The sequence below is a fragment of the Colletotrichum chrysophilum genome (assembly GCF_026319265.1).
Source record: "Colletotrichum chrysophilum strain AFK26 chromosome Unknown scaffold_170, whole genome shotgun sequence".
In the NCBI taxonomy this organism is placed as follows: domain Eukaryota; kingdom Fungi; phylum Ascomycota; class Sordariomycetes; order Glomerellales; family Glomerellaceae; genus Colletotrichum; species Colletotrichum chrysophilum.
The window spans coordinates 23,826-50,364 of record NW_026517457.1 but is presented as its reverse complement, the minus strand read 5'-3'; the positions used below and the strand labels follow the sequence as shown (position 1 = coordinate 50,364).

Genomic DNA, 26,539 nt, shown 5'->3' with positions numbered 1-26,539 from the left:
TGAATGCATTTATCCCACCCGTTGCAGTCAGCACACGGTATGCTATGATGTCTGTTCTTGGCGTTGAAGATGGGTCTGTAATTGCTTCAGAAGCGCCGTCCCTGTGTAGCGCCCGAGCAGCGTGGGCTGAAGATCATCAAATATCATAAGCTCGTCGCCTGAATCCTGCACACACTGTTCCGCAAAACGTTTGTTCTGTTCCAGCACCTCTCTTGACGTAGCTCTCAGAGCCTCCGCCTCTTTGTGCTCAACTCCCCGTATCTCGTAAAGCGTTGCGAGGTGGTATTCTGCTCTGGCGAGACCTACGATTGGCCATTTTGAATCCCTCGCACATTCGACGCATTGTTTCATGTAGATACTAAAAGTTTTTGAGAGAGGAATTTAGTTGCCTGGTAGCTTCCAAGGTATATAGTACGCATAGAATTTGGAACTTACATGGCGTCATCCACTTTGTCCATGTGATGATACATTGAGGCAACCGCATAAAGACTGAGGATGAAGTTTGAGTCGTGTTTGCCGTCGATCTCCAACCTAGCCTTGAGAATCTCAAGGTGATATTCGAGCGCTATTTGAAGCTCGCCCTTCTGGAGATAGATACTTGCCAATAAGAACAATCGGCGGTACCATTGAGCCTTTTTCCCGGAGAATCGCTCGGTGAGATCGAGACACTTGCGCACTGATCCAATAGCCTCTTCCATCTTTCCCTGGAACATAAGTACAATGCTATAGTTGCCATAATACTTCGAATTCTCAAACGGATTCTCATCCGGTGGTCCCCAGACTTGGTAGCGTTCGAAACATTTGACCATTTCATCACCAGCCTCGTCAAACTTATGATAGTTCAAGAGGCAGAGAGCATAGTCTGAGTTGGCATTCATGCGCAACACATCGGTATCGTGATCCTCAGGGTTCTGCTCATAAATAACTTTGCGGATGCGGCGTGCTTCCAGCAGACGGTCGGTGCCTTTGACGCGATCTTCACAACTCAACTCGAGCAGCAAAAGGCCGAGAATGCAGTTGATGTCTGCACGTAGCTTCGAGTCACGATCGTAGTTGATCTCGTCGAGCAAACTGATCGCTGTCTGCAGAAGCTCCAGTCCGTCGTAGAGCGTGCCGCGTCTTGACCAGATGTGAAACCCAGCGTCGTAGAAGAGCTCAGCTACCTCGAGGGAATTCACGGCCGAGAGGCGCTGTATTCGCTTCCGCTCCTTCGCAAAGACCTGATGGCAGCTGTCGATGTGGGGCATATACTCCTGACAAGTTGTCCAGTTCGTCGGATTTGGAACCTGCTGGGGGTTTGCCCGGGGAAACCGTTTACGTATGAGACGGAATGTCATACGGAAGGCGTCAGCGATGCTGTAATCATCCATATCGCCCATGATCTTCTGCTTCAGTAGTCGATGAATCGTGTATTCAGTCTCTGCACCAGGTGCCTCTTTGATAGTGATAAGCCTTCGACTCTTCAGCTTGGTGATCATTCGATTGTAGCTGAAAGTATAAAGATCAGCATATTACTTTCATCATCAAAGTATCTCAGAGACGGACTAACCTCAGTGATTCAGAAGCATGGAGCAAATCAAGGTAATCTTCCTCGTGATTGTCAACAAGCAGGCTCTTGGGTATCCGGTCAGGGTTCAAAAAAGCGAGAATGTTGAGTAACTTTCGACTGTTACTTGGAACCTCACGAATGCCGATATCCCAAAGCGAGTCGACAGTGTCGATGTACACGCTGGCCATGCTAGTGGTGTTTGGCTTCCTGCTTCTCAACTCTTTCTCTTCCCACATCTCAAGAAAATCGCTCAGAGTGCAACGAGACTCTTTGACATATCCAACGACCATGCTGATTGCTAAGGGGAGACCTCCCAGTATGTTGACAGTCTTCGCTGCAAGAGCATAATCCTCGTCGTTTTCGAGATCCTCTTTGCGCATGCGTGGATGGATTGACGTGAGAAGGAACTCGCGTCCGTGTTCGGTCGACAAGGGTCCTAATTGAAACCGGCGTTGATGGAGCCATGCTGGAGCGGATTGAAGAGGATTTTCTCGGGTAGTGATAAGCACAGAACCTCGACTAGAGGTCAAGGCCTTCGCGACGTAAGGGCTGATATCGGTCCAAGCGACGACGTTGTCAAAGATCAACAACCAGTCTTTATCCAGAACCGATAGAGTCTCCCTCACACGGAAAATTAGATTATCATCGTCTTGAGAGCTGTCGCGGCCGGGGTTGAGAGCATCGGCTATCGAAGCATACTTGTCCGCAAGCAGTCCCGGGGACTCGGCCTCCACCCAAAAGACATATGAGTACTCAATACCCAGGCGATAAGCATACTCCACCGCCGTAGCAGTTTTTCCAATACCGGAGACACCGGTGAGAACGCACACACGGCTCTGTGAGGATAACGAATCATGGATGCGACTGAGATCCTCGTCTCTGCCTGCGAAGTTCTCATACTGTGCAGGAAGATTGTGCTTGACGGTATTGGTCTTAGCGGTTTCCCGTTGACGATCCAGAAATTTGTTGATTTTCCAATTTCCGCCTGTGCTTCTGGGCCCTTGTCCCCGGCCTTCATCATCAGTTATGGAGTCGGCGACCTGGATCAAGGGGTCGGCGTCGATAGAATCCACACCTTCAGCAATCGAAAGGGGTTGAATCTCAAGATTATAGCCCTTGCCCTCCAAAGCCTGATCTGAGACAAACTCCATGATCATCATTTCACGATTCTCCTTGTCTTCTGCGTAAGTATCGACCGAAGGCTTGTACTCATGGGCAATCGCAATTGCGAAGGCCTCCATGTGGTTCCCAAGATGGGTTTCAAGTTCGTCGAGATTTCTGCAGATTCCGCGGCAAAAGGCACAATCCAAAGAGGCATAGATGTGGTGCGAAAACCGTTGACAGGCACGTATTAGTGTGTCAAGCTTCTGTGGTAGGGGCAAGTTGACGTGGGTTGACTGCAAGTGATTCTGGAACCCATTTGCATCGCCAAACTCCGTTTTGCAGAACCCACACTTCCAAAGTGACACACTGCGGTGGAAGTCTAGTTCGTGACGAAACCATTCCTGCCGTGACGCAAACGAGACGCTTGAGGCATGACACCCGCCGAATGTGCAGATGTAAGGCTTCACGTCCTGGTAGAAGTGTGTTTCCCAATCACTGTGGGTCATGACGACCCCAACGGCAAGTGGTAGTGCGCAATGGCAATAAGGGCAGTCGAAATGATCAGCACCGAGCTTCTCAAGGTTAACTGGGGGGCTTGGTACGGTTGAACGACGTATTGGCTGAGACTGCGACGACCATTCGAATGACGTGACGGAGTTGCCCGCCACTCTTGCGGTTCGCGACATTACTGTATCGACATGTGAGCGTACCGTGGAAGTTGCTTTATCGGACTCGGTGTCATTCACATCGGGAACTGTTGGTGTCCTCCGGCGTGAAGGCCAAACCTCGCGACGCATCAAAGCTCTTGAAGTAGAAGGCGCGTTGCTTGGGTCTATCGTGATCGGTGGGATACCGCGTGCGCTCGGCAGAGTACGTCTAGTAAGCCACTGGGCTTGAACCAAACGCTCCAGGAGACTGGGATCAGCACGCGGGAAAAGCTCTTGAGCTTCGTCTCTGTAGGAATCAAGTGAACAGTATTCAAAACTGTAAAGCGTTGCGTCTGAGGCAACTGATTCCTCAAAAGGGTTTCGAAGAGTAGGTAGGAGATGCACCAGACTATGGATGATGTCAAGGGCCTCTTGAAGCCTTGGACCAAGGCCAAAGTTCGAATCAGCTTCGGGGTCATCTTGGAAGGCTTCAACAGGCAAGACTGCTGTGTTGTAGCTGTCTAGTGGCCTAGACGAGACAAGTTCGGATGTTTGTTCGGGTTTCGGCACCTCGAGCGGCTCGGCCACGATGACTTTCATATTGTTAGAAGGTCTGTCGGAAGAAATAGAGGTATGTGCCAATTCCAATGCCTTGACTTACCCCGAATGATTTCAAGCGTTTGACGTAGCTCACGCAGGAGATTGATTACTTGCTTGCGGAGCAATGGCGAGCTTTTCAAAGCATAGTCAAGATTCCGGGAGGACGCGCCGCTGTCATCGTCCCAGATGTTCAATCTCCGCCAACATCTATCGAGGAGATGATGGACTCGAGTGTTTTGAAGAGCATCCGATACCTGGGCAAATAATTGCTGGCAGTCTTCAAATTTGGCGGCTATGGGACCTCTTGATCTGAAGGTGCGGGCCACATGTTTTCTTTGGGCCTTGATCTCTGTGACCGTTGTTGTAGGCATGTTCAGCACATATCTGGACGGTAAACCATAAGAAGTGCAACGAGTACTTGAATGGACAAAGAATCTTGCAGTTTCCAAGTTCTCAACAGGGAGAAATCTTCGCGGCTGTCAGATGGTCCCAAAAGATGTACTTGGTTTGATATCTGAGGAAAACCTCGCTTGTCGATGAGCCTGCCACGACCCCCGCGTCGCCCCCCAAGCCTCATGTGAGTGTTCGGGGAGCAAGGCGAATGAATGGGAGGGTATGGCACAGGTCATCAGACCAGTCTTGGCGTTGGCGACCAATGAATTTATTGTGATAACTTGATAAGCATGCTGCAGGAAGTAAGCAGAACCATTGACAAGGCGAAAGTGCAGTTTTGCCCCGCACATCGGTTGGACGACAAGCTCTAGGTATGTATGGTACTTTTCCCACACCGAGTCATCCTGTCTTCTCTACACTTGGCCCATCCCACTCACCCCAAAGTGAGAAAAGGTGGTGGTCTCAGAGAATGAAGAGTCTTTGGGCCATCTGCTTCTCCTTTTTACCCCGAAATATCCCACGTCTGATGACGGATGCGATCTTGCGACTTCGCTTCTCAATTTGTTCCTCTGTTGGTCCGTCGACATGTCATGCCAGAATGCCATCGGCGGGGTATGGGAAATATTTCCTGGTGTCACCGAGGCTGTCGAGAACTACAAGATCGCCGAGCCTGATCGTGAATCGAGCGGACTGAAGCGGGGTGTCGCCACCGAAAGAACTGTATTCCATCAGACCTCAGAAAGATTACAACGGCTATTGTCTTCATCTACCTTCCATGATGATAGTACCCAGATACAACAACCACAGGCAGGGCTCGATGTGAACATTACATCGAAAATACTGGACGACTTGGAAATTCTGACCAGGCAGCTCCATACGCTTAAGGTTGATCTTGTTAATGCCGGTAGAGGAAATGTATGAGTCTTTTCTGTGAACTGCTTCGATGAATGCAGTTGAAACAAATCTTCGCTTCATTCGCTTACCGATGTATAGGAGGTACTAGACAAGATCCGTGGAAAGTTCTTGGATTTTGGAACAGGGCAAAATGCGAATGCCAGAACACGGCTCCAAATGCAGCTGGAAGATGTTTCCGAAACAAACCGGACCCTAGCCTCCCGAACATTGTACGGGCAGACCTTACTATCCCACGCATTTCATGCGCCACATGCGACTAATTTCTGCCGCTGCCTCAACAACGCGTCACGAAGGGCAACAACCACCTTCAACCTGCTCAATGACAAATACAAATGCCGTTGTCATGATCCCCACATCATCTATGTTCGATGTCCTGCCTTCAAAACAAACCCTGCTCTCGAGCAATTGAATACGGCAGAAAACGCAAAGCCACTTAAGGTCATCATGCAACCCAAGGAAGGTGGCTCCATAGAAGACAAGGCCTGTTCATTCAAAGCCCTACTAGTAGACCAGGAAACAAGGCCAATTCTACCCTTACAAGGTTGGATGCGTTTACAGCGCGCTGATCTCGACTGGAAACGGCGGATAGAGCTGGCCGTACAGCTCAGTTTCGCTGTGATCCAGCTATCGCTCACCCCTTGGATTGACGACTCCTGGAGCTGGGACAACTGGGCAGTTGCGACTGACACGATTTCGCATCGGTCAGGGCGACCCTTACTTTTCCGCCGACCCTTTGGATCCGCCATTACAACCAACAGGGCACAGTTATCGACATCATCGGTCTGGTCCATCCTTTCTCCCGAGCCCATCCTTGCCAAACTCGGCCTTTGCTTGATTGAACTTGCGTTCGGGAAGACTATTTCCGAAATACGCTGTGAAGGTGCAGGCGATGATGAAATAATGGACAACAATGAAGTCGACTCTGAGTCTCTGGATTTGATCACAGCTAAGGAGCTGTTTGACTCCCAGAGAATCCGCAACCAGTTTGGAGAGCCTTTTGAGAACGCTGTCAAGGCTTGTATTCACCAGCAGTTCAGAGCGGAGAAGAATGGTGATATCATTGAACTTGACTCGCGAGACCCATCATTCCTGCAGAATGCTGTGGATTCCATTATTTCGCCTCTTCAGTTACAGGCAGATACATATCTCCGGTGCGTATAGGGGTCAACAGCTGAGATGCGGATGCACTAACATGTTACTAGCGCTGAGCTGCGTGACAGTGTATCTGTCAAGAACGCGCTGAACATGATTTTGACTGATCCCTCGCCAATTCGCGAATCCAGTACAGAGCCTGTTCATCGAGATGTAGTCGAACCATCGAAGGCAAGTACTTTACTGCATGACAAGGATGAGTCTCTCGCGGTAGAACCGGGATCTAGCGATACACAGGGGTCCCTTTCAAAGATTGAACTTAATCGCCACCGCAAAGAAGACGCTGGGGCGCGTCTTGGACTTCACACCACAGACCTGGTAGCCCGTCCTAAGAAGACCGACGATTCACACTCAGCCACTACAAACGCGCATCCTGGGACGAGGGATGTGTCAAATCCTATGCCTCCTCAATCTCGGGGTCGGGGACAGAACCTACCCATCGGACCCGCCGGCGAACGAAGTCATTTGCGTCTTCCGTCACCGGGGGGTCAGTCCATGGAAGAATCAGAATGGACTTATGGCTCAGTGACAGAAACGACAGAGTCTGCACGCGCGTGGGCGGCAGAGGTCCTGGACGAGCCCCCAGGGGGGACGCACAATCCAGTTCTCTCCCGCATTGCGCCTGTAGTCTTGCGCATTATCCTACGACACTTTCGTGCTTGGACGGAGACAAGTCCTGGGTCAGGTAATGGGACCGTGGCATCATCAGGCCCGCTCAGCGGCGGGCGGCCGAACAAACGACGGAAACAGCCTGGTCGAGGTGGCCTTCCTGACGAGTACGGTGACGGCGACGATGGCGAGACTGAGCAGAACGGAGACCGCAAACGAAAGAGAAGCAACGAAGATGACGCGGACAGTAAGACCCTGGCTTGTCCATACTTCAAGAAAGACCGTCGGATGTACGGAAGCTGCTGTGGCAGAAAGCTGAGCAGAATCCGCGATGTCAAGCAACATCTCAAAAGAAGGCATTATCTACCGATATACTGCGCTTTCTGCAACGAAGTCTTCGCAGACGAGACAGTTAGAGATGAGCATACAATCCGGAGGGACTGCGTGATGGGAGCTTGGCCGAAGCCCGAGGGGGTCAGCCTAGGGCAACAACAAGAGCTCAACAGGCGAGCAAACAGACAGCTTTCAGAAGATGAACAGTGGTACGCGATCTTCAAAATTCTATTCCCCGACGCCCCTCTGCCATCTTCGGCATACATCGACCCAAGCCTCTCCGACAGCGCCTTGGCGTATCAAGAGTACGTGACAGCTCGCGGACCCGAGATTTTACGACGCACTCTGGTAGAAAGCGGTGCTGTTGCAGCGTGGAATGGAACAAATGTTGAAGATGTTGATAACTTCCTCCGTCGTATCCTGGGACAGGGCCTGGGGGCTATTGCGAAAGCCTGGGCCGAGGAAGCCGCACCAGCGACCGTGGAAGTGCAAAATGCAACGGCTGTGACGCCCAGCGAAGGCGACTCACTAGAGATGGTAAACACCGGAGGCGTGGCCAGCGCATCTTCTGCTTTCCATAGCAGTAGTATTTCGTCAATGGCAGACTACTCGGAGTATGCCCAGAGTTATCCCGACGAGGTCCCTTGGTCAGGGCATCACGATCCTCAGCACAATCAGATTCCTGCTTTGACTTTCATGGGTCTCTTGGACGAAGATGAACTTGATGAGATTCAGAGAGCTCTATCTGATCCAAATCCCGACGCGAATGGTCCTGCAGCTTGGCAGTATTACACAGACGACCGGCCAATGGGAGGATAGGATTGTGTGATTGGTGCAATACAGAGGTTTCCTTGGTTAATTAGTTAGGTCAAGCAATTACAGCCTGAGCAACATTTCTGGGAGGAAACTGCGTCGAAAGGCTTTCGAGGCATTGGTCATGGGTCCATGGATCTTTCTTCCCTTTTAACCTTTTCTTCGCAGTTTGCCGCCTGGAGGCGCACCTTGTTGACTGGTCCATGGTTTTACTTGGCACACGCAAAGCTTTGTTGTTCTGTACATGCTCTATTTCTTAGTAGCTGCACTCGAGTATACCATTTTCATTATCTGTGCTCCGCATTTCTGTCAAAGGCCCATGCTGCTGCATCTAAGCTTATGGTAAGAAGTCACTTTCTAGACATCGGCCAGAGAAGCCTAGCCGAATTTGCGTGAACTGAGTTATGATAACCGCTATGCATCCTATAACATCTATTTCTTACTTGCATTTTGTTGAGATATGAAAACTCTGTCAATCTATTATCTTCATCTGCTCTCTGAAGCATCACAATGGGAAGCCACCAGCACTGAGGCTGCTGGGCTCTTGACCATCGCATCCAACCTTCTTCACATCCACCATCACAAACTCGACATCCTTGGCAGCAAAAAACTGCTTAAAGTCGATACGACATCTACCCTTAGCCACACCGTCAAGCTTGACAGTATCGACATAGGCTCGGGCGCCTGAAGGTATGTTGCGTGCTAGACTAGCCGGGTCGAACCCTGTGACCTTCACGTTGACAGTTCCCATGAGTTCGTTCTTCACGACATAACCAGGCATGAAGGGCGAAAGTACCAACATCTCCCCGGATGCAGGAACAGGATAGAATCCCAGCAGATACCATGTTAGAAGACTGGCCATAGCTGCGTTGTCATCGTTCCCAGGTAAGCCCCCACGGGTTAGGTTGAAATTGTCATAGACAATACGTCGAACCTGCTGGACTGATTCTGCAGGTTTCCCGATATGGTGGAAGAGCGACGGTGTCTGGAAGCTTGGTTCGTTGCCGGGAAGGTAATAACCCGCATCGAAGAAGTGGTGTAAGCGGTCTTCGAAAGTTTTGTTGCCCCCCAAGAGTTCGACAAGCCCCTTCACGTCGTGAGGTGCGTAAAGACTGTATTCCCAACTGGAACTCTCGTAGATGCCGAACGTATTGGTAGCCTGCGTGCTGCAGGGACGCGTTGAGTTGCTATCGCGTGGGGAGCAGTCGGTCGGATTCGACGCAGCAAAAGTGCCGTTCTCAAACCTTCGGGCCACGAAGTTGGAAAAGCCGTCCGACTGGAGAATGTGGTTGAAGTTGTTGCGATACGACAGACTACGCTTGAAGTACGGATCTGAAACTGAGGCAGGCTGCTTGAGCGCGCGAGCTGCCATACCAGCTGCAAAGTCTCCAAACGCATACTCGAGACTACGACTGGCTTCTCGTGATCTTTGACCCACGGAGGTGGTGTCTAAGTAGTCGTAAGCAATGTAGCCAATTTTGTTGTAGGTCTCTATGCGGCGGCCCTCATAGTCCCAGTTTGGTGGCGCTTCATCAACATCATGCTTCAGCGCTTTCCAGAAGTCGTCCATCTTGAGTCCCAATTTGTCCGCTTGGTCCGCGTATTTGACGATGAAGTCCGCTACAATGGGAACGCCATTGTTGCCTCCCTGAACATATCCCTTTACGTTGTTGGCTCTGCATTCGGGCAACCATCCTTCTCTGCGGTATCCGTCGATGTAGGTATCGACGATCTGGGCCATCTCTCTTGGGGATGTCAGTGCCATCAGGGGGAACAAAGTTCTGTACGTGTCCCAAGAGCAGTACAGCCCATCGAAATAGGGATGCGAAGTGTCAGTATATGGCGGAGGCGCGTTGCCAGTGGCATTATTAGGCGAGAGGAACGTCCGGTAAAAGGAGGTGTAGAACAACTTTCTGATGGGATCGGTTGTATCGTCGGACAAGACGATGCGGCCAAGCTTGTCTTCCCACATTGCGTTACTCGCTGCTACAACCTTGTTGAAGTCGGTATCTGGTAGCTCTCGCTTCATATTCTTGCATGCAACGTCTGTTGAAGTGTACGAAACACCGCGACGAACAATGATGGAACCTTTCTGGTCCGACGAAGGTTTGAAGCGGACGATAGCCCCAGCCTGTGTTGGCTGTTCGAAGTCCGGTCTGCCGAGACGCTGGGCTATAGGAGGTAAAACCCACCGGTCCAAGTCGGCACGTATGGCATCCATTCCATTCGCATTGCCTCCGAAGAATGCATGGTCTGTAATAGTACCAGCAACGGACAGATCAACACATTGGAAGGCAGTATACGTGAACTGGCTGGGCCCGAAGCTGCTCCGATACGTCCCGTTCATCGTCAAACGCTGTGATTTCCAATCGGCATGCATCTCTCCATACAAGAATGAGTGTTGGGAGTCGTCGGTCCAATCCAGAACCAAAGTTGGTGTTGACCCCTCTGGAAAGGTGTACCGCTCCAGAGATGCCGCCTGGGTTGATGCGAGCTCGATCCGCACCCCATTGGCAAGCGGGGTGCTGAAATATCCAGGAAACCCTGTATCGTTGTTACCGTCGCCCACTCTCCTTTGAGACCGTGGCTGCTCGAGTCTTGGACAGTCCAGAAATTCTTTGCAAACGACAGGCATGATGCAAAAGTTGCCATAGCTGCCCGCAGAGCTACCAGTGCCGGAATCGTGCAACGGCGATACGCCTCTGGTCAGTTCGGTCGAGACAGAGACATATCCCGCTGGAGCATAGCCCGCTACTTGGACGGTAACCTTTGCCATTCCGAAAGGCGTAGCTGCGCCGGCAAACACGTTGCCAGGGTCGTCATTCTGTGCCGTTCCCGTGAAAATATTGACATGTTGCGTTAAGGGACCTGGGGCGAGGTCTGCGGCAAAGACCCCAGAGAGTGCCATTGCTGCGATGACATGAGAGGACCAGAACATGATTATGTGGGAGTTGAGGACTAAACAATGTGGGCTGCCGGGTGTTCGGATGGGTCACGACTGCTCACCTTCTTCCATCTAGAAGTGGGATGGAAAGAACTATAGATTTCCAAGTACTTAGTAGACAGGTGACACGGACATTTCGGGCGATTACGAAGACGCGCAATTGCCGACATGATCAACGTGGAAAGGATGGCTTGAATTCCAACCTTGATTTTAGCTTAGCGAAACCGCGCTCTAGTTTGAACTTTGATTCACGACCCCTCTTCCCCTCCTCGATCACGTAATTCATCGAGATTGAGATGAACCATTGTTTTCTTTGCCGAGCTGGGATAGTAACCGTAACTGAAGGGCCCTTTCCGCGGGATAAGGTTACGAGATGTCGCAATATCTATGTTGTCTTCACTGCCATCCACTTAACGTCTCAATGATCCAGATTCTTGTAGCCCTTACTGAATCTGTCCAACCATGCCTGATTTTCCTTTTCCTAGCAAGCTCGGCTTCTCTAGAAAGCCTCAAAAAATGCGCACAACAAAACCTTCGATACATGCAGAGTCCTTGATGTCGGTCTCCCGCCAATGAACCCATCACAGGGACAATGACTCAATGACAGCTATAGCGTAAAGTATCTAGAGATGGCCTGTCAGAAAGAAGAAGGCCTGATTTGTTATCTGGTAACTTACTGCCGCCACGAAGTAGGGCAATCCAACTCCTCTGGGAAACCTGGACTGAAGGCCCAGGTCAAATAGGCCAGCGAATGCAAAGGTACCCGATAGCCCGGCGAGTAGCTCGATCAGTGCAGCCCCGGCGAAGAGCTCACCCGTTGATGAAGGGTTTGCGAAGGAAGCCAATGTGCCTTGGAGAGCCTGGCCGAATCCGTACCCTGTAGATTCGAATACCGAACCTGAGCGAACAGAAGTATCAGATCTCCGTACCACATTACAATGATGGGAGGAAGTAGGACTAACCCACGACTAGAGTCGCCGCATCTCTGCTAAGACCGACCAGTAACGCTCCCAACGCTAGCATCGCCAGGCTTAAGATGACCACTCGCCTGTTCAGGAGCAAGGTTGCGGCTTCGCCCCGGCGACTGGCAGCTGTTGACATTCCGGCAAGTAAAATAAGTAGCATGAGGGAGATGAAGCTCTTGACTGATATGACATATCCCGCGTTGGCGATGGGCCAGTGTAATACCTTGGATGCGTATTGAACGAACAGGCTCGAGCATTCTCTCGCAAACTTGGATATGAAGATGATCGACAGTGTGACCTTTGCTCCCTTGGGAAGGCCCATGAGACCCCGCCCAGCTTTCTTGACATTGTTGGCCCCTCTTCTCAGGAGGATGTGTAGGAATGGTTTATTCTATCATCAGATCAGGTCAGCATGTAGTAAACCAGGATTCGTGGGGCAAACATCAGCCGCGTACCGTATCTGAGCTGTCCACAGACATATCGTCGGCCCCATCACCAGAACTATGTTTAGGATCATGAGTCTCAGGCAGAACGCCAACTAGCACCAACGACGCGAGAAGTATAGGCATAGCGACTTTGAAGGCTAGCCACAAGTCTTTCAGCAACAACTGAGAGCCAACGGGAATCATCACAGTTTCGGTAATGAGCAAACCCGCCCCAGTAACATAGAAAACCGTTGGACGCATACTAGGAGGGACAGTATCCACAACGATTGAGTTGAGACTGGCGATCAAGACGCGATTGCCGCCACCGATGATGCGGAAGATTGGTGTCAGAAGGACCATGTTTGTCGAGAAGGCACGGTGGAAGTACACTATAGCTACTTAGTTGTCTGGTCTTGGTATCAGTGAGGATGCAATCATGCTCACAAATCCCGATAGTTCCGAACATCTCCAGGATCTGGCCGAATAATGAAAGAAACACCACAAGCTTGCGGCCAACTCTGTCCGAGAAATATCCGTACGGAAAGGTTAGAAGAATGCCTGAAATCACCCTCGATTATTAAAGTCTGTTCGGAAAGTCAAGGGGCTCATGCGCATCAGGCAGTTGGCTTCACCTGGGATGGTCATGATCAGTCCTTTCGTGGCCCGAAGATACGCCATTCTCGTCTGGATCTCTCTCAACTTGCAAAGGCTCTCATCCACGTAAGACAAGGGAGGCTCCCCGATGACCGATGGGTCGTGCTCCATGTAGTAGTCTCTACAGACTGCCATTTCGAAAGCTCGGACTTCGGGAACGCCCAGCAGCGCCGAGCCAGCATCCGCAAGAAAGCATACGGCGAAAACGGTGAGTATTGCACTTGGGTATTGTGGATATTTCGCTGCACCCTCCCCACTTGCCGTAACCAGAGGAGTCTCCGGTGTAGTCTCCGCTTCAATCGGGTCCGCATTTTCGAGCAGAGGGGATGTCTCCCGCGCCATCTCGCGATCTTGTCGAGAGCAGGAAAGGGCTGTGTGTTCAACTATGGAAGGAAGCAAAGCTTAAAGGGACTCAGAAATGCTTCAGGAAATGATTCAAAATTCGCATGCAGTTCACAGGACTTTGAGATTGAGGTCGTTTTACGTTTGCGATTTCGAGTCGTCGGAGTCGCGAAAGTGTTTTTGGTGGGCAGCAAAGCAATGACCGCATACGTTGCCTGCCCACGTCACTTTAGCCAAGAAGGAAGGTGGATTTCGCGCTGTGCCGCAGCCGCAGCATTGGAATGGAAGTGATCGACATACGTACATGTACGGGATGAAGTTCCGTCAACAATGGGCCAGTCGCTATCCCTTTGGCGCACAGCCCCTGTCATTGATGATAACGAAATATTCTCCGATGTCACTACTGCGAAGCCTGTGGGGGAGTTGCTGTGTTTTTAATGCTCGCGGCTGGTTAAAGAGTGATGAAACGATGACTCGTCGCCGTGATAAGGGAAAACGACAGAGGGTGTGTGTGTTGGCAGGAAACAGAAACGCCTGCAATCCAGGGATGATTATCTGTTGGTGGCGCAAAAGCCACTTTCACTGGCCTTGCTAAGCGAAATGATCTCTCTTCGCCAGCGTTGAAAGAGACAACCCGTGGACGAGTCTAGACGAAGTGAAGCCTGAACATGGCTATGCAACTTAATTCCAGCGCGGTCTTGAGTGCCGTTGAAGGAGATGACACCTTGATAAGCCACACATGAAGCGCTTTCCTAAAACGGATCGCCGCTGACAGCAAGCCCACGAACTCAAATCACCAACCCCTCCTTCGCTGGTACTTTGGTAAGACATGCCACTTTCGCGTCTTCAGCAACCAATCAGAGCCTTTTCAATCGATGTCAGCCGCCTGGTGTGTCTAACTTTCAGTAGACATCAACCCGCTCGGCCCGCCGCGCCTTCCCCGTACTTCCCGATCGTGGGGGAGACGACGTTCATGATAAGCACCCGCGTCCGCATCCACCGTCCGTCCACAGCATAGAGGTCCAGGATTGCTGTTTGTGCTCATTCGTTTTTGTGTTTTCACGATGCCGCGCATCATTGCGGATGGCAGCCACGTCTGGGCAGCGGTCTTTGCGGTCGTCATCACGGGATTCCTCTACTTTCTCACGAAGCTGTATGCAGCACGGGAGAAGATATGGAAGATGCAGAGAGCGGACCTGGTACGATATCATCCAATTCTTTTTTTCCGAACAATGTCTAAATTACGAAACAGCCAATGCCTAAATTTTCGTTCCTCGCGGGCCACTTTCTAGTGCTCGGCAAAGTCATGCGACTGCTGCCGTCTGACTCCATCATCCACAACATCATGTGGTACATCTCAAAAGACTATCCGAAGGGCATCTTTTACATCAGTCTCTGGCCGTTCAGCGGAACTGTCATGGTCATATCCGATGCAGATGCCGCGGCTCAGCTTGAAAGCCTGCCCCTCGCCAAGGGCACTGACATCATCAACCCCCTCGAGCAAATTACCGGCGGCCGAAGTCTATTGACGATGGATGGAGATGAGTGGAAGCGGTGGCGGCGGTTGTTTAACCCAGGCTTCAGTCCAGGGTATATGATGGGCTTGGCTCCCGCCATCGCAGACGAGGTTGCCGTATTTCGGCAGAAATTGTTTGATCGGTGCTCCGAGGGCTTGAGCGAGGTTTTCCAGCTAGAGGACTTGACTCTGAGGATGACATTTGATGTCATTGGCTCTGTAGTATTGTGAGTATACTAATCATGATCGAGACTCACCTCACTCACCTATTGGTCCAGGGACTCCCGCCTACGCCATCAACTGATAGACCACCCGCTAGCCACATCTCTGCGCAAGCAAATTATGTGGACCTCCTTCACAGAACCTTTGCATCCGTTGACAAAGCTATTCACAATACGACCGTTTGTGTTGTGGTACAACGGCAAGCAGGTTGACCGATACATACATGCCGAGTTGGATGACCATCTTTCGAAGCGCTCGGCCCAGTCTCAGACTGGTTCGATGAGGTCAAAGTCTATAGCGTCACTGTTTATAGATGAGTACCTCAAGGATGTGGGCGAGAAGAATATCAACAGCACAAACGAGACTCTCAAAAAGATCATCACTCCGCAAGTGCGTCTCTTCCTTCTCGCTGGACACGACACCACCAGCAGCACCCTTCTGTACTCCTACTACCTCCTCGCCAAGAACCCAGAAGTCCTGTCACGAGTCATAGCCGAGCACAATGAGATTTTCGGTTCCAGGCCATCACAGTCCAAGGACAAGATCCAGGCAGATCCTCAACTCCTTAACCAACTTCCATACACCATGGCCTTCATCAAAGAGGTACTGCGGATACTACCGCCAGCAGGTGCCCTGCGACAGGGACGCCCCGACCTGAACATCGTCGACGAAGACGGCAAACTGCATCCGACCGAAGGCTGCAACGTCTGGACTCTTCCGCTCGCCATCCATCACAACCCAAAGTACTGGAAGGACCCCGAACTCTGTATGCCCGAACGTTGGCTCGTTGGACCCGAAGATCCTTTGCATCCCCCCAAAGCAGCCTGGCGGCCGTTCGAGTGGGGGCCGCGAAACTGCATCGGGCAGACATTGGCGTTACTCGAGTTGCGGGTTGCGTTGGTAATGACTGTGCGGGAGTTCAGCATCACGCCTGCGTATGGTGAGTGGGATCAGATGTATCCTAAGCGTGGAGTGAGGACGATCAATGGCGACAGGATGTACCAAGCCGTCAAGGGTGGAGGGGGTGGGCATCCGGCTGATGAGTTTCCTGTGAGAGTCGAGCTGCGAAAGCGATAGACAGATACAGCCATTTAGAAAATCGAATTCAAGCCTTCATAAACTCTAGAAATTGGAAGTTTGCGCCGAAGACTCTGTCTTATGAAGGCATTTGAGTCGCTGGCGCGAGATTCCCTGGATCCATGTGGAGACGAAGGCAAGATACACAGTTGTCTCTGATCTCATTGAAAGACATCTGTAGTTGATGTGGGAATGTGCCAGTACTCGGACAAATTTAGAATGATTGACGGACTTTTGGGTTTAGCTGTGCGTCCGAGTCGTAAAACCGAAATTCAAACTCAATGGAAGAAACCCACGAGCATCAGGAGAACTCGACCTCTGTTGCGGAAGAAACCCACCTTTCGGATATAAGCCATCTGCCCAGACATAGACACGCACGTGTTTTTCTTCAATAACACTTTCAATCCCACCATGCGGGAGCCGTATCGGCTTGATCTGATAACATCAAATCGGACTTATGTTCGGGATCGGCCGTAAGCTGACAGGGCAAAATAAGCCACTGGCAGCAGTTGACTGCGAACACACGAATGGCGCGTGCCGTTTGTGTTGATAGCGAGTTTGCGTGAGGCAGGGGTCGCACCGCGACGTTCTTATCCACCAGCCAAGCGGTCAAGCTCCATCAGTCGCAACATCTGGGGTCTTTCAGTGGCCACAACGGGGCCGAGCCGAGCATGATGGAACAGGCGTTGCACGGCCTGATTAAATGCGCAGTGGAGAAGCCTCTGTGTCTTGCGTGTTCAGGGCTGCAGTTGCATTCGGGGCCCTTGAATTTTCCGCAGAAGACGATCTTGTTTCCTAATTCTTGCGATCTTCGCAATGCGGACGGCATCGTGTCCGCTCATTTACCACCTTGATTGAGTGAACATCCCTGTTGACGGTTAGAAGGCAGGCGTATCGACTTCATATAAGAACTTTGGTTTTTTCAGGCGTTCTTGCCCTTTTTGAGTTGCTCCTTCTCATCATCACCATCATTAGCGTCTTTCCTTGCCATAGCGGTCAACAACAGAATCCTTCAACATCACACCAAATCAACTAGCGATCACAAAACAACATCAACAACATGGCGACCCAAGACAAGAAGCGCCAAGTCATCATTGTCGGTGGTGGCATCACTGGCCTCGCACTTTCCCTGATGCTCCAACATAGCGGAGTTGACTACATTCTGCTCGAGGCATACGACTCCGTCACCCCCAACGTCGGTGCCAGCATCGGCCTGTTTCCCAATGGCCTGCGCATCCTCGATCAGCTCGGTCTCTTCGAGGACATCCTGGCCAAAGCGCAACCGGTGAATTCCATGATCGTCAGAGACATGACCACAGGCAAGCGCATCATGACGAGGAAGACGCGACAGCTCATCACCGAGCGCCACGGCTACCCGAGCATGTTCATGGAGCGCTACGAGCTGCTGTGCGTCATGTACAAGCATATCAAGGAGAAGAACCGCTTCTTTGTCAACAAGAAGGTCAAGCGTGTTGAGACCCGAGAGAATGGGGCCACGGTGTACACGGAAGACGGCTCCGTGTTCCAGGGCCAGATCGTCGTCGGCGCAGACGGCGTGCGCAGCACCATCCGCCGGGAAATGTGGAGAAACGCCGATGCCGCGAACGATTCCGCCGCTATTCCGGCGCGCGACAGGCAAGACATCCCGTGTGAGCACGCCTGCATCTTCGGCACCGCCAAGCCTACCGAGGGCATCGCGGCTGGAGAGGTCACCGGTGCGAGCGGCCACGGCACAGTCGCGGGCTGTATGGGAGGCCCCGGGGCCGAGGTCTTCGTCTTCTGGTTCTGGAAGCTGCCTGATGGGCAACGTACGTGTCCCATCAACGATATTCCTCGATTCGACGACGCGGACAAGGTTCGCGAGTTTGCGCGGGGCGCAGACAAAACGGTTGCCGACAACGGTCTGAAGTTCGGCCAGGTCGAGAAGAACTTGCTCTACAGCGGCGTCACAGCTCTGCCGCACTTCGTGATGCGACGATGGCACTACGGCCGCATCGTCATCCTCGGCGATGCCGCGCACAAGTTCAACCCCCTGGTCGGCCAAGGTGGCAACAGCTGCATCGAGTCCTGCGCCGCACTCGTCAACCAGCTTCAGGCACAGAACCTGTTGGGCCCCCAGAGCAGCAACCCGGCCTCCTGGCCTGTGGCAAGCCTGGGCAAGGCGTTTGTCGCCCTCGAGAAGCAGCGCGTCGACCGCCTGGTCGATATGGTTGAGAGCTGCCAAGACGCTATGCGCAGCTCCGCGTGGGAGTCGTGGAAGCTCAGAATGCTGCACAAGTACATGCTGCCTCTGATGCCGCTGGACAAGTACGTCGACTACTACAGTCAGCAGATCTCTGGTGGCCTCCGTCTGCTGAGCATCGACCCGCCCAAGGCTGCTCACAACTGGCCGTATTCTGACGAGAAGACACCCGAAGAGAAGTCGCTCGCTATCAGCAAGGCCGGTGTTGTGGCTACGATTCCTGTGGCGGCTCTCACTGCGTTCATCTTGGCTAAGGTGCTGCGCAGCGAGAATGGGCTCGGTGGATCGATGTTGATGTCTCGGGTTTTCGAGAAGGTGGCTAGCTTCAGACAGTAAGCTTTTGATAACACACGTTGAGCGTTTTGCAGACGGCTAGAATGGCCAAGCAAGTTTTCATATCCTGATCAGATTGTGTTGTTTCCGATTTCCTTTAAGGCTTTCCTTCAGAACATAGAGAAGCAATTTCAACTTCATTCCTAGAAACAATAGAGACTTAACATAGATATCTTTCAAACAAGTAAACCTGAATTAGGTTAAGGCAAAGCCCTCGTTGTATTGATCGCGTACTAGCACAGAAGTGGCCATCGGCGCATCTGCCTGCAAACATCGACCCATGTCGGCGATCCTCTCACGCCTCCAGCTGCATCTCGCTGCCTCCAGACCTCTTTTAATACATCCTTAGAAACACCGTGGCCTTTCCATCCAGACTTCGCATTCGCTCTACTCAGCCAAGCCTCGAAACTCTGGCGTTGCTCCGCCCCTGTCGCTTCTGCCCCGGCGATGAAAGCCGGCCAAGCAGTTCCAGGTCCGACCAATCCATGCTTTTGCAAAGCCTCATCAAACATGTGAAGAGAGTCCATCACCTGATTGACGCTGTCTTGGAGCATCATAGGATGAATGTTTCGGATACGTCGATAGAAGAAAATCACCAGAGCCGCGCTCAGAGCGCGTGCCATGTGGATATGAGGCCGGCTTTGATTGGATTCTGTTTGGGCTGCGGACTGATACCGCGCCTTGAACGAGCATACAGCTTCTTCAAGGTACGCTGCCTTGGGCTGGAGCGATGCCAGGGTCTCCGCATCTGATTTACCCTGCGACGGTGACAGCCTATCCATGACATTGGCGAGCCGGGTAACCTGGGACACGAGCCGCAGCCAGGTCTCGGGAACACCGTATATCCGCATGTGCATGTCCTCACGACAGTTGAGTGAACTGACGAGGTGGATGTCTCGTGTATCGTCATGTCGGCGGCCACGGCTTTCGGAGTCGGACTGTAGTTGGAACTGCTCCAAGTGCAAGAAACTGTCCAGAGTGCTGTCAGGATTGATGTTGTGCAAAGACCCGGCTTGTCGAGACCGTGATGTTCCCGAATCATTATCGTCCGGTGTGTTCAGCCCCGTGCTGGCTAGCTTCAGTGGCTTGAATGTGATTTGGCTTTCGTCATGGAGTACCTTCGTACTCTCAGATACAATCCTCATCCACGCATAAATGTTATGGAATAGGCGGGCCCGACGCGAGAGCTTTGGCTTGGTTAAACCTCGAACTCGGATGAGCCTTTCCATCTCCACGAGATATTTGTGCGACTCGGCCTCATTACCGGATAATAACTGGAGAAACATTCAATGGTCAACCAAGAAGCCATCAATAAGTGCCCTGCTTGATGAATACTCACGGCGCTTGCTAGTACTGCTCCGACAGCCATGAGCTGCTCCTTGTACTTCGCCTTACTGGTAGAATTCCGACTGGTTTCGCTCTCAAGGCTTATTTTCAAATGTATCTTAGCGGCTTCATATGTCCGATCCGAAAGGAAGTGCCAGTAGTCACCAGGTCTGCTCAACGCCGGGAAGGCACCGGGATTTAGAGACAGATGGAACGCTGACACGGCGAGTAAGCCATACAAATTTGCAAGACTCGCGTGTCTAATATCTTTCTTATCCACGCCAAACATGGTAATATGGCTCAGAGTGAGAATGGCGGAGGGTACGTTGAGAATTCTCCAACCGGACTTTTCGTTGATCGGTAAGGAACCCATCTGATTGATGACCTCTTCATTGAAGTGTTTGAGCAGCGCTGGAGCGTCGACGATCCAGTCTACCTCAGGCCAAGCCATGCCTTCCAGATCCGCGTCAGTTCCATCAGGAAATGCATCCCCACCGTGACCATGAATGTCTCCGGTGTTTCCAGTACTCCATGGCCCCGATGGGTGGTTGGTCAGGTCATGGCTTTCAATACTGCCCATGGGCAAAGGGCCTGACTCAAGTCCTGGCACTTCGGTGTCCCACGTAAACAGGTCTCCCCATTGCAGGAAGTCCAGTGATGTCGAGAAGAGATCGTCCAACGCATTAGACATGCCAGCGCTATCGTCCACCGAGTCTGCATTGTTGATCGAAGCGACGTCACCTGTATCCATTTGGGGTTCCGTCTCATCACAGTACGTGGGCATAGAGGAAGACATTGTAGTAATGGGGGACACAAATGAAGCTTCTGCGATTGATGCCGATCTGCATGTGGTTGCCGTAGGGGATGTCATTGCTGTATTTTCGACATTGGGAGCGCCCTCTTGAACTGATGGGAATCCTGAGAACACCCCAAAAGGTCCCACAGCAACTTCCTCGGCATGTGATTCAGCATTTCTTGCCTTCTCATCAATTTTATTGAGTGCCGACGTTATCGTCGACGGCATATCGGCCACCATGGCAGAGCTCATTGATTTTCTCGATGATTCTAAGAATTTGTCATTCTGAAGTCCCCTCAATCCATCAAGGTGAGTCATGACTCACCACTGAACAGGTGTCGTCTTGAGAACTGTCCAGTGTTCTCATCTGCGTTCTGAACAGATGCACTGCCTGCGTCTGGTCCCGTACTGACAAACCACCGCAGGGCTGGCCTAAAGTCACAGGAAAGTCCGGCCAGCTTACATCTTTTACATCTCGGCAATGTCTGATCGCACTTCAAATGACGCCTCCTGCACGTCTTGCAACCCTCGAAAGTGTGCGAGTTCTTGGTTTTGGGACTTTTCATGTTTGCGTCGGATGGGATATTGTAGAATATGGAGAATGAGCAAAACAGGAAGGGTTCGGGATCTCTATCCTAAGCGGGCAGAGGTCTGTTTTAGACAAGTCGCGTATCTTCGGCCACGACGGCTTGGTTCCTGACAAGGTTGAAGCTGATAAGGCAAGCCAATTGAGAACCCGATTATTTACCCCGCATCGCATGGAGAAATGCATGATATTGTTATCTGACAGTTATCGCCCCGTTGTGAGTCAAGCTGGGAAGGCCTCCGCGACGAGCATGACGATGGATCCACTTTCTTTGTGAGACGTCGAATTAGATGTTGCTCATATGTCACTCGATCTGGGACTCAATGGCGAAGACACCCACACTCATGGTCATGTGAATGTCACGGGAGAGAATACGTGAAAATGATCAATTCAACTGCGGATGCAATGGTCCAGCCACCAGGCGAAGAGGGAACCAACCCGACTCGCAACTCGCACGCCACATGGAAATATCATCCAGTCACGTTCACCGACCAAAGCGAGGGATATTTCTAGAAACCTGCAAAAAAAACAACACTCAAACACTTATACTTTATTTGAAGGGCCAAGACTGCCCTTGAGACTAAGCCTGTCCCACCAGTCAAGTTCTCTCGCTATTTCATCGCCAATACTTGTATCGACTGGCGACAGTGAAAGCTCGGTTCCGGTTGATCGAGTAGTTCCAGTGATCTCTTCGAAGTGTTGTTTCCTGTAGTAAATCGATCGTCTCAGCGGAGCCGCCTCACTAGTTCCCTTCCTGGAGATCTTCGTACTTATGGTTTTCAGCAGTGGTCGCAGAGCAGGGAGGCTCGCGCACAGGATAGCACAAAACACCTCAATCAGAGACCAGATGACCACGTCAACATTATCCCAAGTGACGTCGTAGGTTGCCGAAAATTTGATGAGAAACTTGAGTCTCACCATGCTTGTTATGCAAGCACTGAAAACCGTGTTAGTAAAAAGAACAGCCATGTTGAGTGGATGACACGATGAAGACTCACAATGATCCTAAGCTGAAGATGAGACCAAGCCCAACCTTTTTCTTCGTGCTGAGTTGCAGCTTAAGCAATTCAGGCACCGGAAGTAACAGGATTCCAAAGTCTTCGATGATACTGAAGGCTGCTCCGCTGTACACGATGGCCGTGATATCCTTGCAGGTGCGGTCGGGGTTGCTCAGGTCCCAGATCGATGAGATCGGGGTGCACTCGAAGATGATGAGAAACATGTAAATGACTCCGTGTAGAACCAAAAACAAAATGAACAATCGAATCGTGTTGTGGAACCAGCGGGAGGATGAGAAGAGTCGATCGAATAGAAGCAGGATGGATATTTTGGCGAAAAGCTGGACGAGGATGTAAAGTTGCTGCCCGGCGTAAAAAAGCTGAATGAGCGTGACGCTGTTCGAAGGCTGAACGTTCCAGTAGTGTAGTCCGAAACCCAGCTCAGTGCCTGCGATCTGTACACCAGCCATCACGGCCAGCAGGAGCGTGGCGATAATGACCATGTAGTCATCCCACCACATCTTTCGTGTGACGAGCCATCTGGCGAAGCATCGCAACGCGACGATCGGAAAGGTGATGACCGAAAGGGCAATGGCGACGTCCTTCGCTTCTTTACTTCTTGATGGTTTCGGATACGCGACGCATAGGTCGGTCTGGAGCTGGGCGGCACCTGGTCATGGTCAATCTTCATGACATCCCTCGGGTGCTCATTGGATACCCACGAGTCTGGTCGGTGAAGAAGCAGCTCTGTTGCACACAGGTAGAAAGAGACGCCTGAAGATCGATGTTCGGGCAAAGACAATCGGTGAGAACGGGGACTGAAGTCAATTTACAGCCCCCCTTGATAAGTCCATCCGTAACACAACTCAGCTATACCCACGAACCGCTGTTAGTAAGCTTACATCGTCAGTAACAGAAACGATTCAGACTTACCGCGCAGTTTGGTACTTGGGAAATCAAACTGGTGATGCTTGTCGTCTCAGACGAAGAGGTCAAATGTACCAAAGACAAAAGCAGAAGCACCAAGAGGTCATACTGACGGTTTCTGGCGTTGGTGAACATTTCTTGAAACGCATAAGAAAAGCCGCTGACCACCAGACGGCGAGGGCATCGGGAGAAGCAGAAGGAAGAGAACAAATGAGCAGCAGCAAGCTTCCACAGCAGAACGAGGGATCATCTGTTTGGTGGCACTGCCATCCCATTTAAGAAAACAACATTACGAAAGCGAGATGGGAACGGACGTCCACATGGTTGTTGGCGTATGTCCAAAACGCGCGGCGCGTTTACATGGAGATCTGCGCGGTGCCACCGGCCCAGTTTGACACTGGGGGCGGTTGAACACCCGAGCTGTGTCCAGAAGAGGCGGTTGAATGCGAAAGGAGATTGTCTCACGGACTGGGAGCCAGTAAAGCGGAAAGGAGTCCACCTGTCATAGTCCTCTTGCTGGCGCGGTCAGCGGTGGACAGGTTGTCTCGGAGAGATAGGGGCGATCCTGCCTTCGAACTGCCGCGGGGTACTGAACACCATAGACTTTCTGGATATGAGGAACAGTTTCGTAGTTAAAGTGGCCTCCTTTTAGATATGAGATACCTGTCAATCGGGCCGTTGAACTCTATCCCACCGGGTTGTTTTTTTTTTCCCTATCGTGACATCGTCCATATTTCGAGGTGCTGATTGTAGCCATGTTTGGGTTCATGATCACAAATGCCGACTCAATTGGGGCGATACAATCACACGTGGTCGACGATTCCTAAGAGCATGTTTCTGCATAGGCTCTGCGACGAGGCTGACAATAGTCTGGCTTAGCATCAACGCCGTTGATTTTAGCGCGTCACTGCTGATGGATGGCGACATGCTAAGATGTCTAGCATGCCAAGCGAGGGGATCTCGGATGTCCTTATTGGTCATAGCTCTACATGTCGACTCATGCATGTATTTCGCCAAAAAGCACGAACTCATTGAGGTTGTCTAGAAAGGGAAACGGTTCGAAGTTGGGCTGTCAGTGCGCACGACATCGTCGAAGCTCAGGGGCTCGGTGCGCCGAGGCGGGACAATCAACTTCCGCCTCTGTGACGACTTTGACGCGTTGTTCCCAACAGTCCGGAATGAAATGCGAGCGGCTCGGAATCCTACACGGCAAGACAGATGGACAGAGGTGCAATTTCGAGGTATATATGGATATGCGTCTTGTCACATCGGCCTTCTTAATAGTAGACGGAGTAGTCCGGCTGCTCGGCGACCCTTTGAGATCCCGCGGAGCCCGAGACACCCAGGACGGCCTTCAAAGATTTTTGAAGACTCCAAATTACCGATAACCTTTAGTGGTCACTCCGAAATTCTGCCCGCGACCCCGCGATATCATCTCGAACTTGTCGCGACCTCGGTCCTCTATTAGAACCGTGCTTGACCCCCTTGCAGTAATTCAGGGGAGGCAGGCGATCCCGAGGAGCACAGGACAAGCCCCACAACCCAAAGACTTGACCAAGACACCGGTGCATGCATGTCATCCCAACCTTTGGTCGATTCTCCGCGCTGATAACGTATACAATCTTTGATTGACTTGCTACAATCTGATCTTAGATTTCGAATGCATTCAAACTCCCCAGGCGGAAAATGGAAAAGAGAAAAAGGAAAGCCCAATGCCCAAAGTACGCTAACAACATTCCGACTTAACCGAAAAGCTTCGTGATTCTGCGATTGTTCCACTCCCAAGCAGTGACATCTTCGTATCGACAAGGTGTCGCATCAGTTATGAACTCCTTCAACGGTAGCAGCGACGCGTGACGGTTAGGCTTGACGAAGTAGGCGATCGAGTATCGCTCCGGAATCTGGACGTTGTCTCCCGCCTTGATGGCAGGCGGGTAAGTGACTCTGTGACAAGCCGCGCGGAAGGTGTCGTTGGTAAGTCGCTGAAGCGAGTCGCCGATGTTGAGGATGATGTCGGTAGGCTTCTCCGACTCCACACTGCGGAAGACACCGGGCTGGGTCTGGTCCTCGACTTGAAGACCGCCTACAGAGTCTTGGAAGAGCATGGTGATGGTGCCGAAGTCGGTGTGCTCGGCGATGCGGGTGGCGGTGCCGTCCGCAAGTTCTGTGGCCGGGATAGCCGGGTAGTGGAGCAGACGGAACTCATTCTCGGCGCGGTTATGGAGCGTCTTCATGTGGTCCTCGGAAACGCCGAGAGCGATGGCCAGAGCGGAGAGGAGCTGCATTTCCGTCTTGAAGGCCTTCTCGTAGAAGGACTCCATGAAGCCGCGGAAACCTGGGAGGCTCTCTTCCGGGATCCAAAGGTTGTCGACGAGGTCATCTTGGGCGCTGCCCATGTCGAGGGTTTCCTGGTGCGTGTCAGTCATCGTGGGTGTGCAAAGAGAGATACTCGTAGACCGACCTTGATATCGCGAGTCTTTCCGGGGCCAAGACCCTTCTCATAGCCGCTAATGTTGGCGACATTCTCCTGGCCGATGAAGCTGTAGCCACGGTTGGGGTTGGCTTGAGGAGGATGCTTGGCCTCCATCTTGGTCTCGAGAGGCAGAGCAAAGAATTTGCGGCTCTAGGAGTATTCCCAAGTCAGTCTCATAGAATTCCACGAAAATGGTATAAACCTACCCTGTCGAAGAGCTCGTGAATATCTTCATCCGGAATGCTGTGGTTCTGAATTTTGACGCCACCTCTCAACCTCAGTAGGCGGAGCAGCTCGGTGCAAAAGTATCTCTTCTCTTCAGGAGTTCCGAAGAACAAGGACATATCGAGAGTGGCACCCTTGTCTGACATATTTGCTGTTGTTGATAGAAGAGTAGATATGCGTTGGAGATCGGGGTGTTTAAGCTGCGGAATTGGTACCTAGAGAAAGAAAGGTTGATATTGAATGGTGATGGCTTGAGGTTTTGTCTGATTGATCTGAGTTCTTGACAGTCTTTATGGACGGATGTCAGACGTCTTAAATATCACATCCCGCTTACTGCCAACGGCCTCTTCCGCCCAATATCCTCTTCGTCTGG

The 26,539-nt window shown here is 51.6% G+C and overlaps 7 protein-coding genes across 7 annotated transcripts; 3 read left to right on the top strand and 4 right to left on the bottom strand.

Annotated features, from left to right (window-relative positions):
* Positions 1-431: 431 nt before the first annotated feature.
* On the bottom strand, positions 432-2,790 carry COL26b_012286 (uncharacterized protein; the record flags this gene model as incomplete). The annotated part of the gene is made up of 2 exons (XM_053184931.1): positions 432-1,488; positions 1,550-2,790. 2 exons carry the CDS (start codon positions 2,788-2,790, stop codon positions 432-434), a joined length of 2,298 nt encoding a protein of 765 aa, XP_053031122.1.
* A 3,318-nt stretch (positions 2,791-6,108) lies between these two features.
* COL26b_012285 (uncharacterized protein) lies at positions 6,109-6,551 on the top strand (the record flags this gene model as incomplete). The annotated part of the gene is made up of 2 exons (XM_053184930.1): positions 6,109-6,359; positions 6,518-6,551. 2 exons carry the CDS (start codon positions 6,109-6,111, stop codon positions 6,549-6,551), a joined length of 285 nt encoding a protein of 94 aa, XP_053031121.1.
* A 2,069-nt stretch (positions 6,552-8,620) lies between these two features.
* On the bottom strand, positions 8,621-11,023 carry COL26b_012284 (uncharacterized protein; the record flags this gene model as incomplete). The annotated part of the gene is made up of 1 exon (XM_053184929.1): positions 8,621-11,023. One exon carries the CDS (start codon positions 11,021-11,023, stop codon positions 8,621-8,623), a length of 2,403 nt encoding a protein of 800 aa, XP_053031120.1.
* Positions 11,024-14,509: 3,486 nt separating this feature from the next.
* Positions 14,510-16,260, top strand: COL26b_012283 (uncharacterized protein; the record flags this gene model as incomplete). Its single annotated transcript, XM_053184928.1, has 3 exons — positions 14,510-14,644; positions 14,698-15,188; positions 15,240-16,260. The coding sequence occupies 3 exons, from the start codon at positions 14,510-14,512 to the stop codon at positions 16,258-16,260; spliced, it is 1,647 nt and encodes a 548-aa protein (XP_053031119.1).
* Positions 16,261-17,320: 1,060 nt separating this feature from the next.
* COL26b_012282 (uncharacterized protein) lies at positions 17,321-18,838 on the top strand (the record flags this gene model as incomplete). The annotated part of the gene is made up of 1 exon (XM_053184927.1): positions 17,321-18,838. The coding sequence occupies one exon, from the start codon at positions 17,321-17,323 to the stop codon at positions 18,836-18,838; it is 1,518 nt and encodes a 505-aa protein (XP_053031118.1).
* Positions 18,839-22,537: 3,699 nt separating this feature from the next.
* On the bottom strand, positions 22,538-23,603 carry COL26b_012281 (uncharacterized protein; the record flags this gene model as incomplete). The annotated part of the gene is made up of 2 exons (XM_053184926.1): positions 22,538-23,211; positions 23,582-23,603. 2 exons carry the CDS (start codon positions 23,601-23,603, stop codon positions 22,538-22,540), a joined length of 696 nt encoding a protein of 231 aa, XP_053031117.1.
* A 1,607-nt stretch (positions 23,604-25,210) lies between these two features.
* COL26b_012280 (uncharacterized protein) lies at positions 25,211-26,312 on the bottom strand (the record flags this gene model as incomplete). Its single annotated transcript, XM_053184925.1, has 3 exons — positions 25,211-25,876; positions 25,930-26,091; positions 26,148-26,312. 3 exons carry the CDS (start codon positions 26,310-26,312, stop codon positions 25,211-25,213), a joined length of 993 nt encoding a protein of 330 aa, XP_053031116.1.
* Positions 26,313-26,539: the final 227 nt, after the last annotated feature.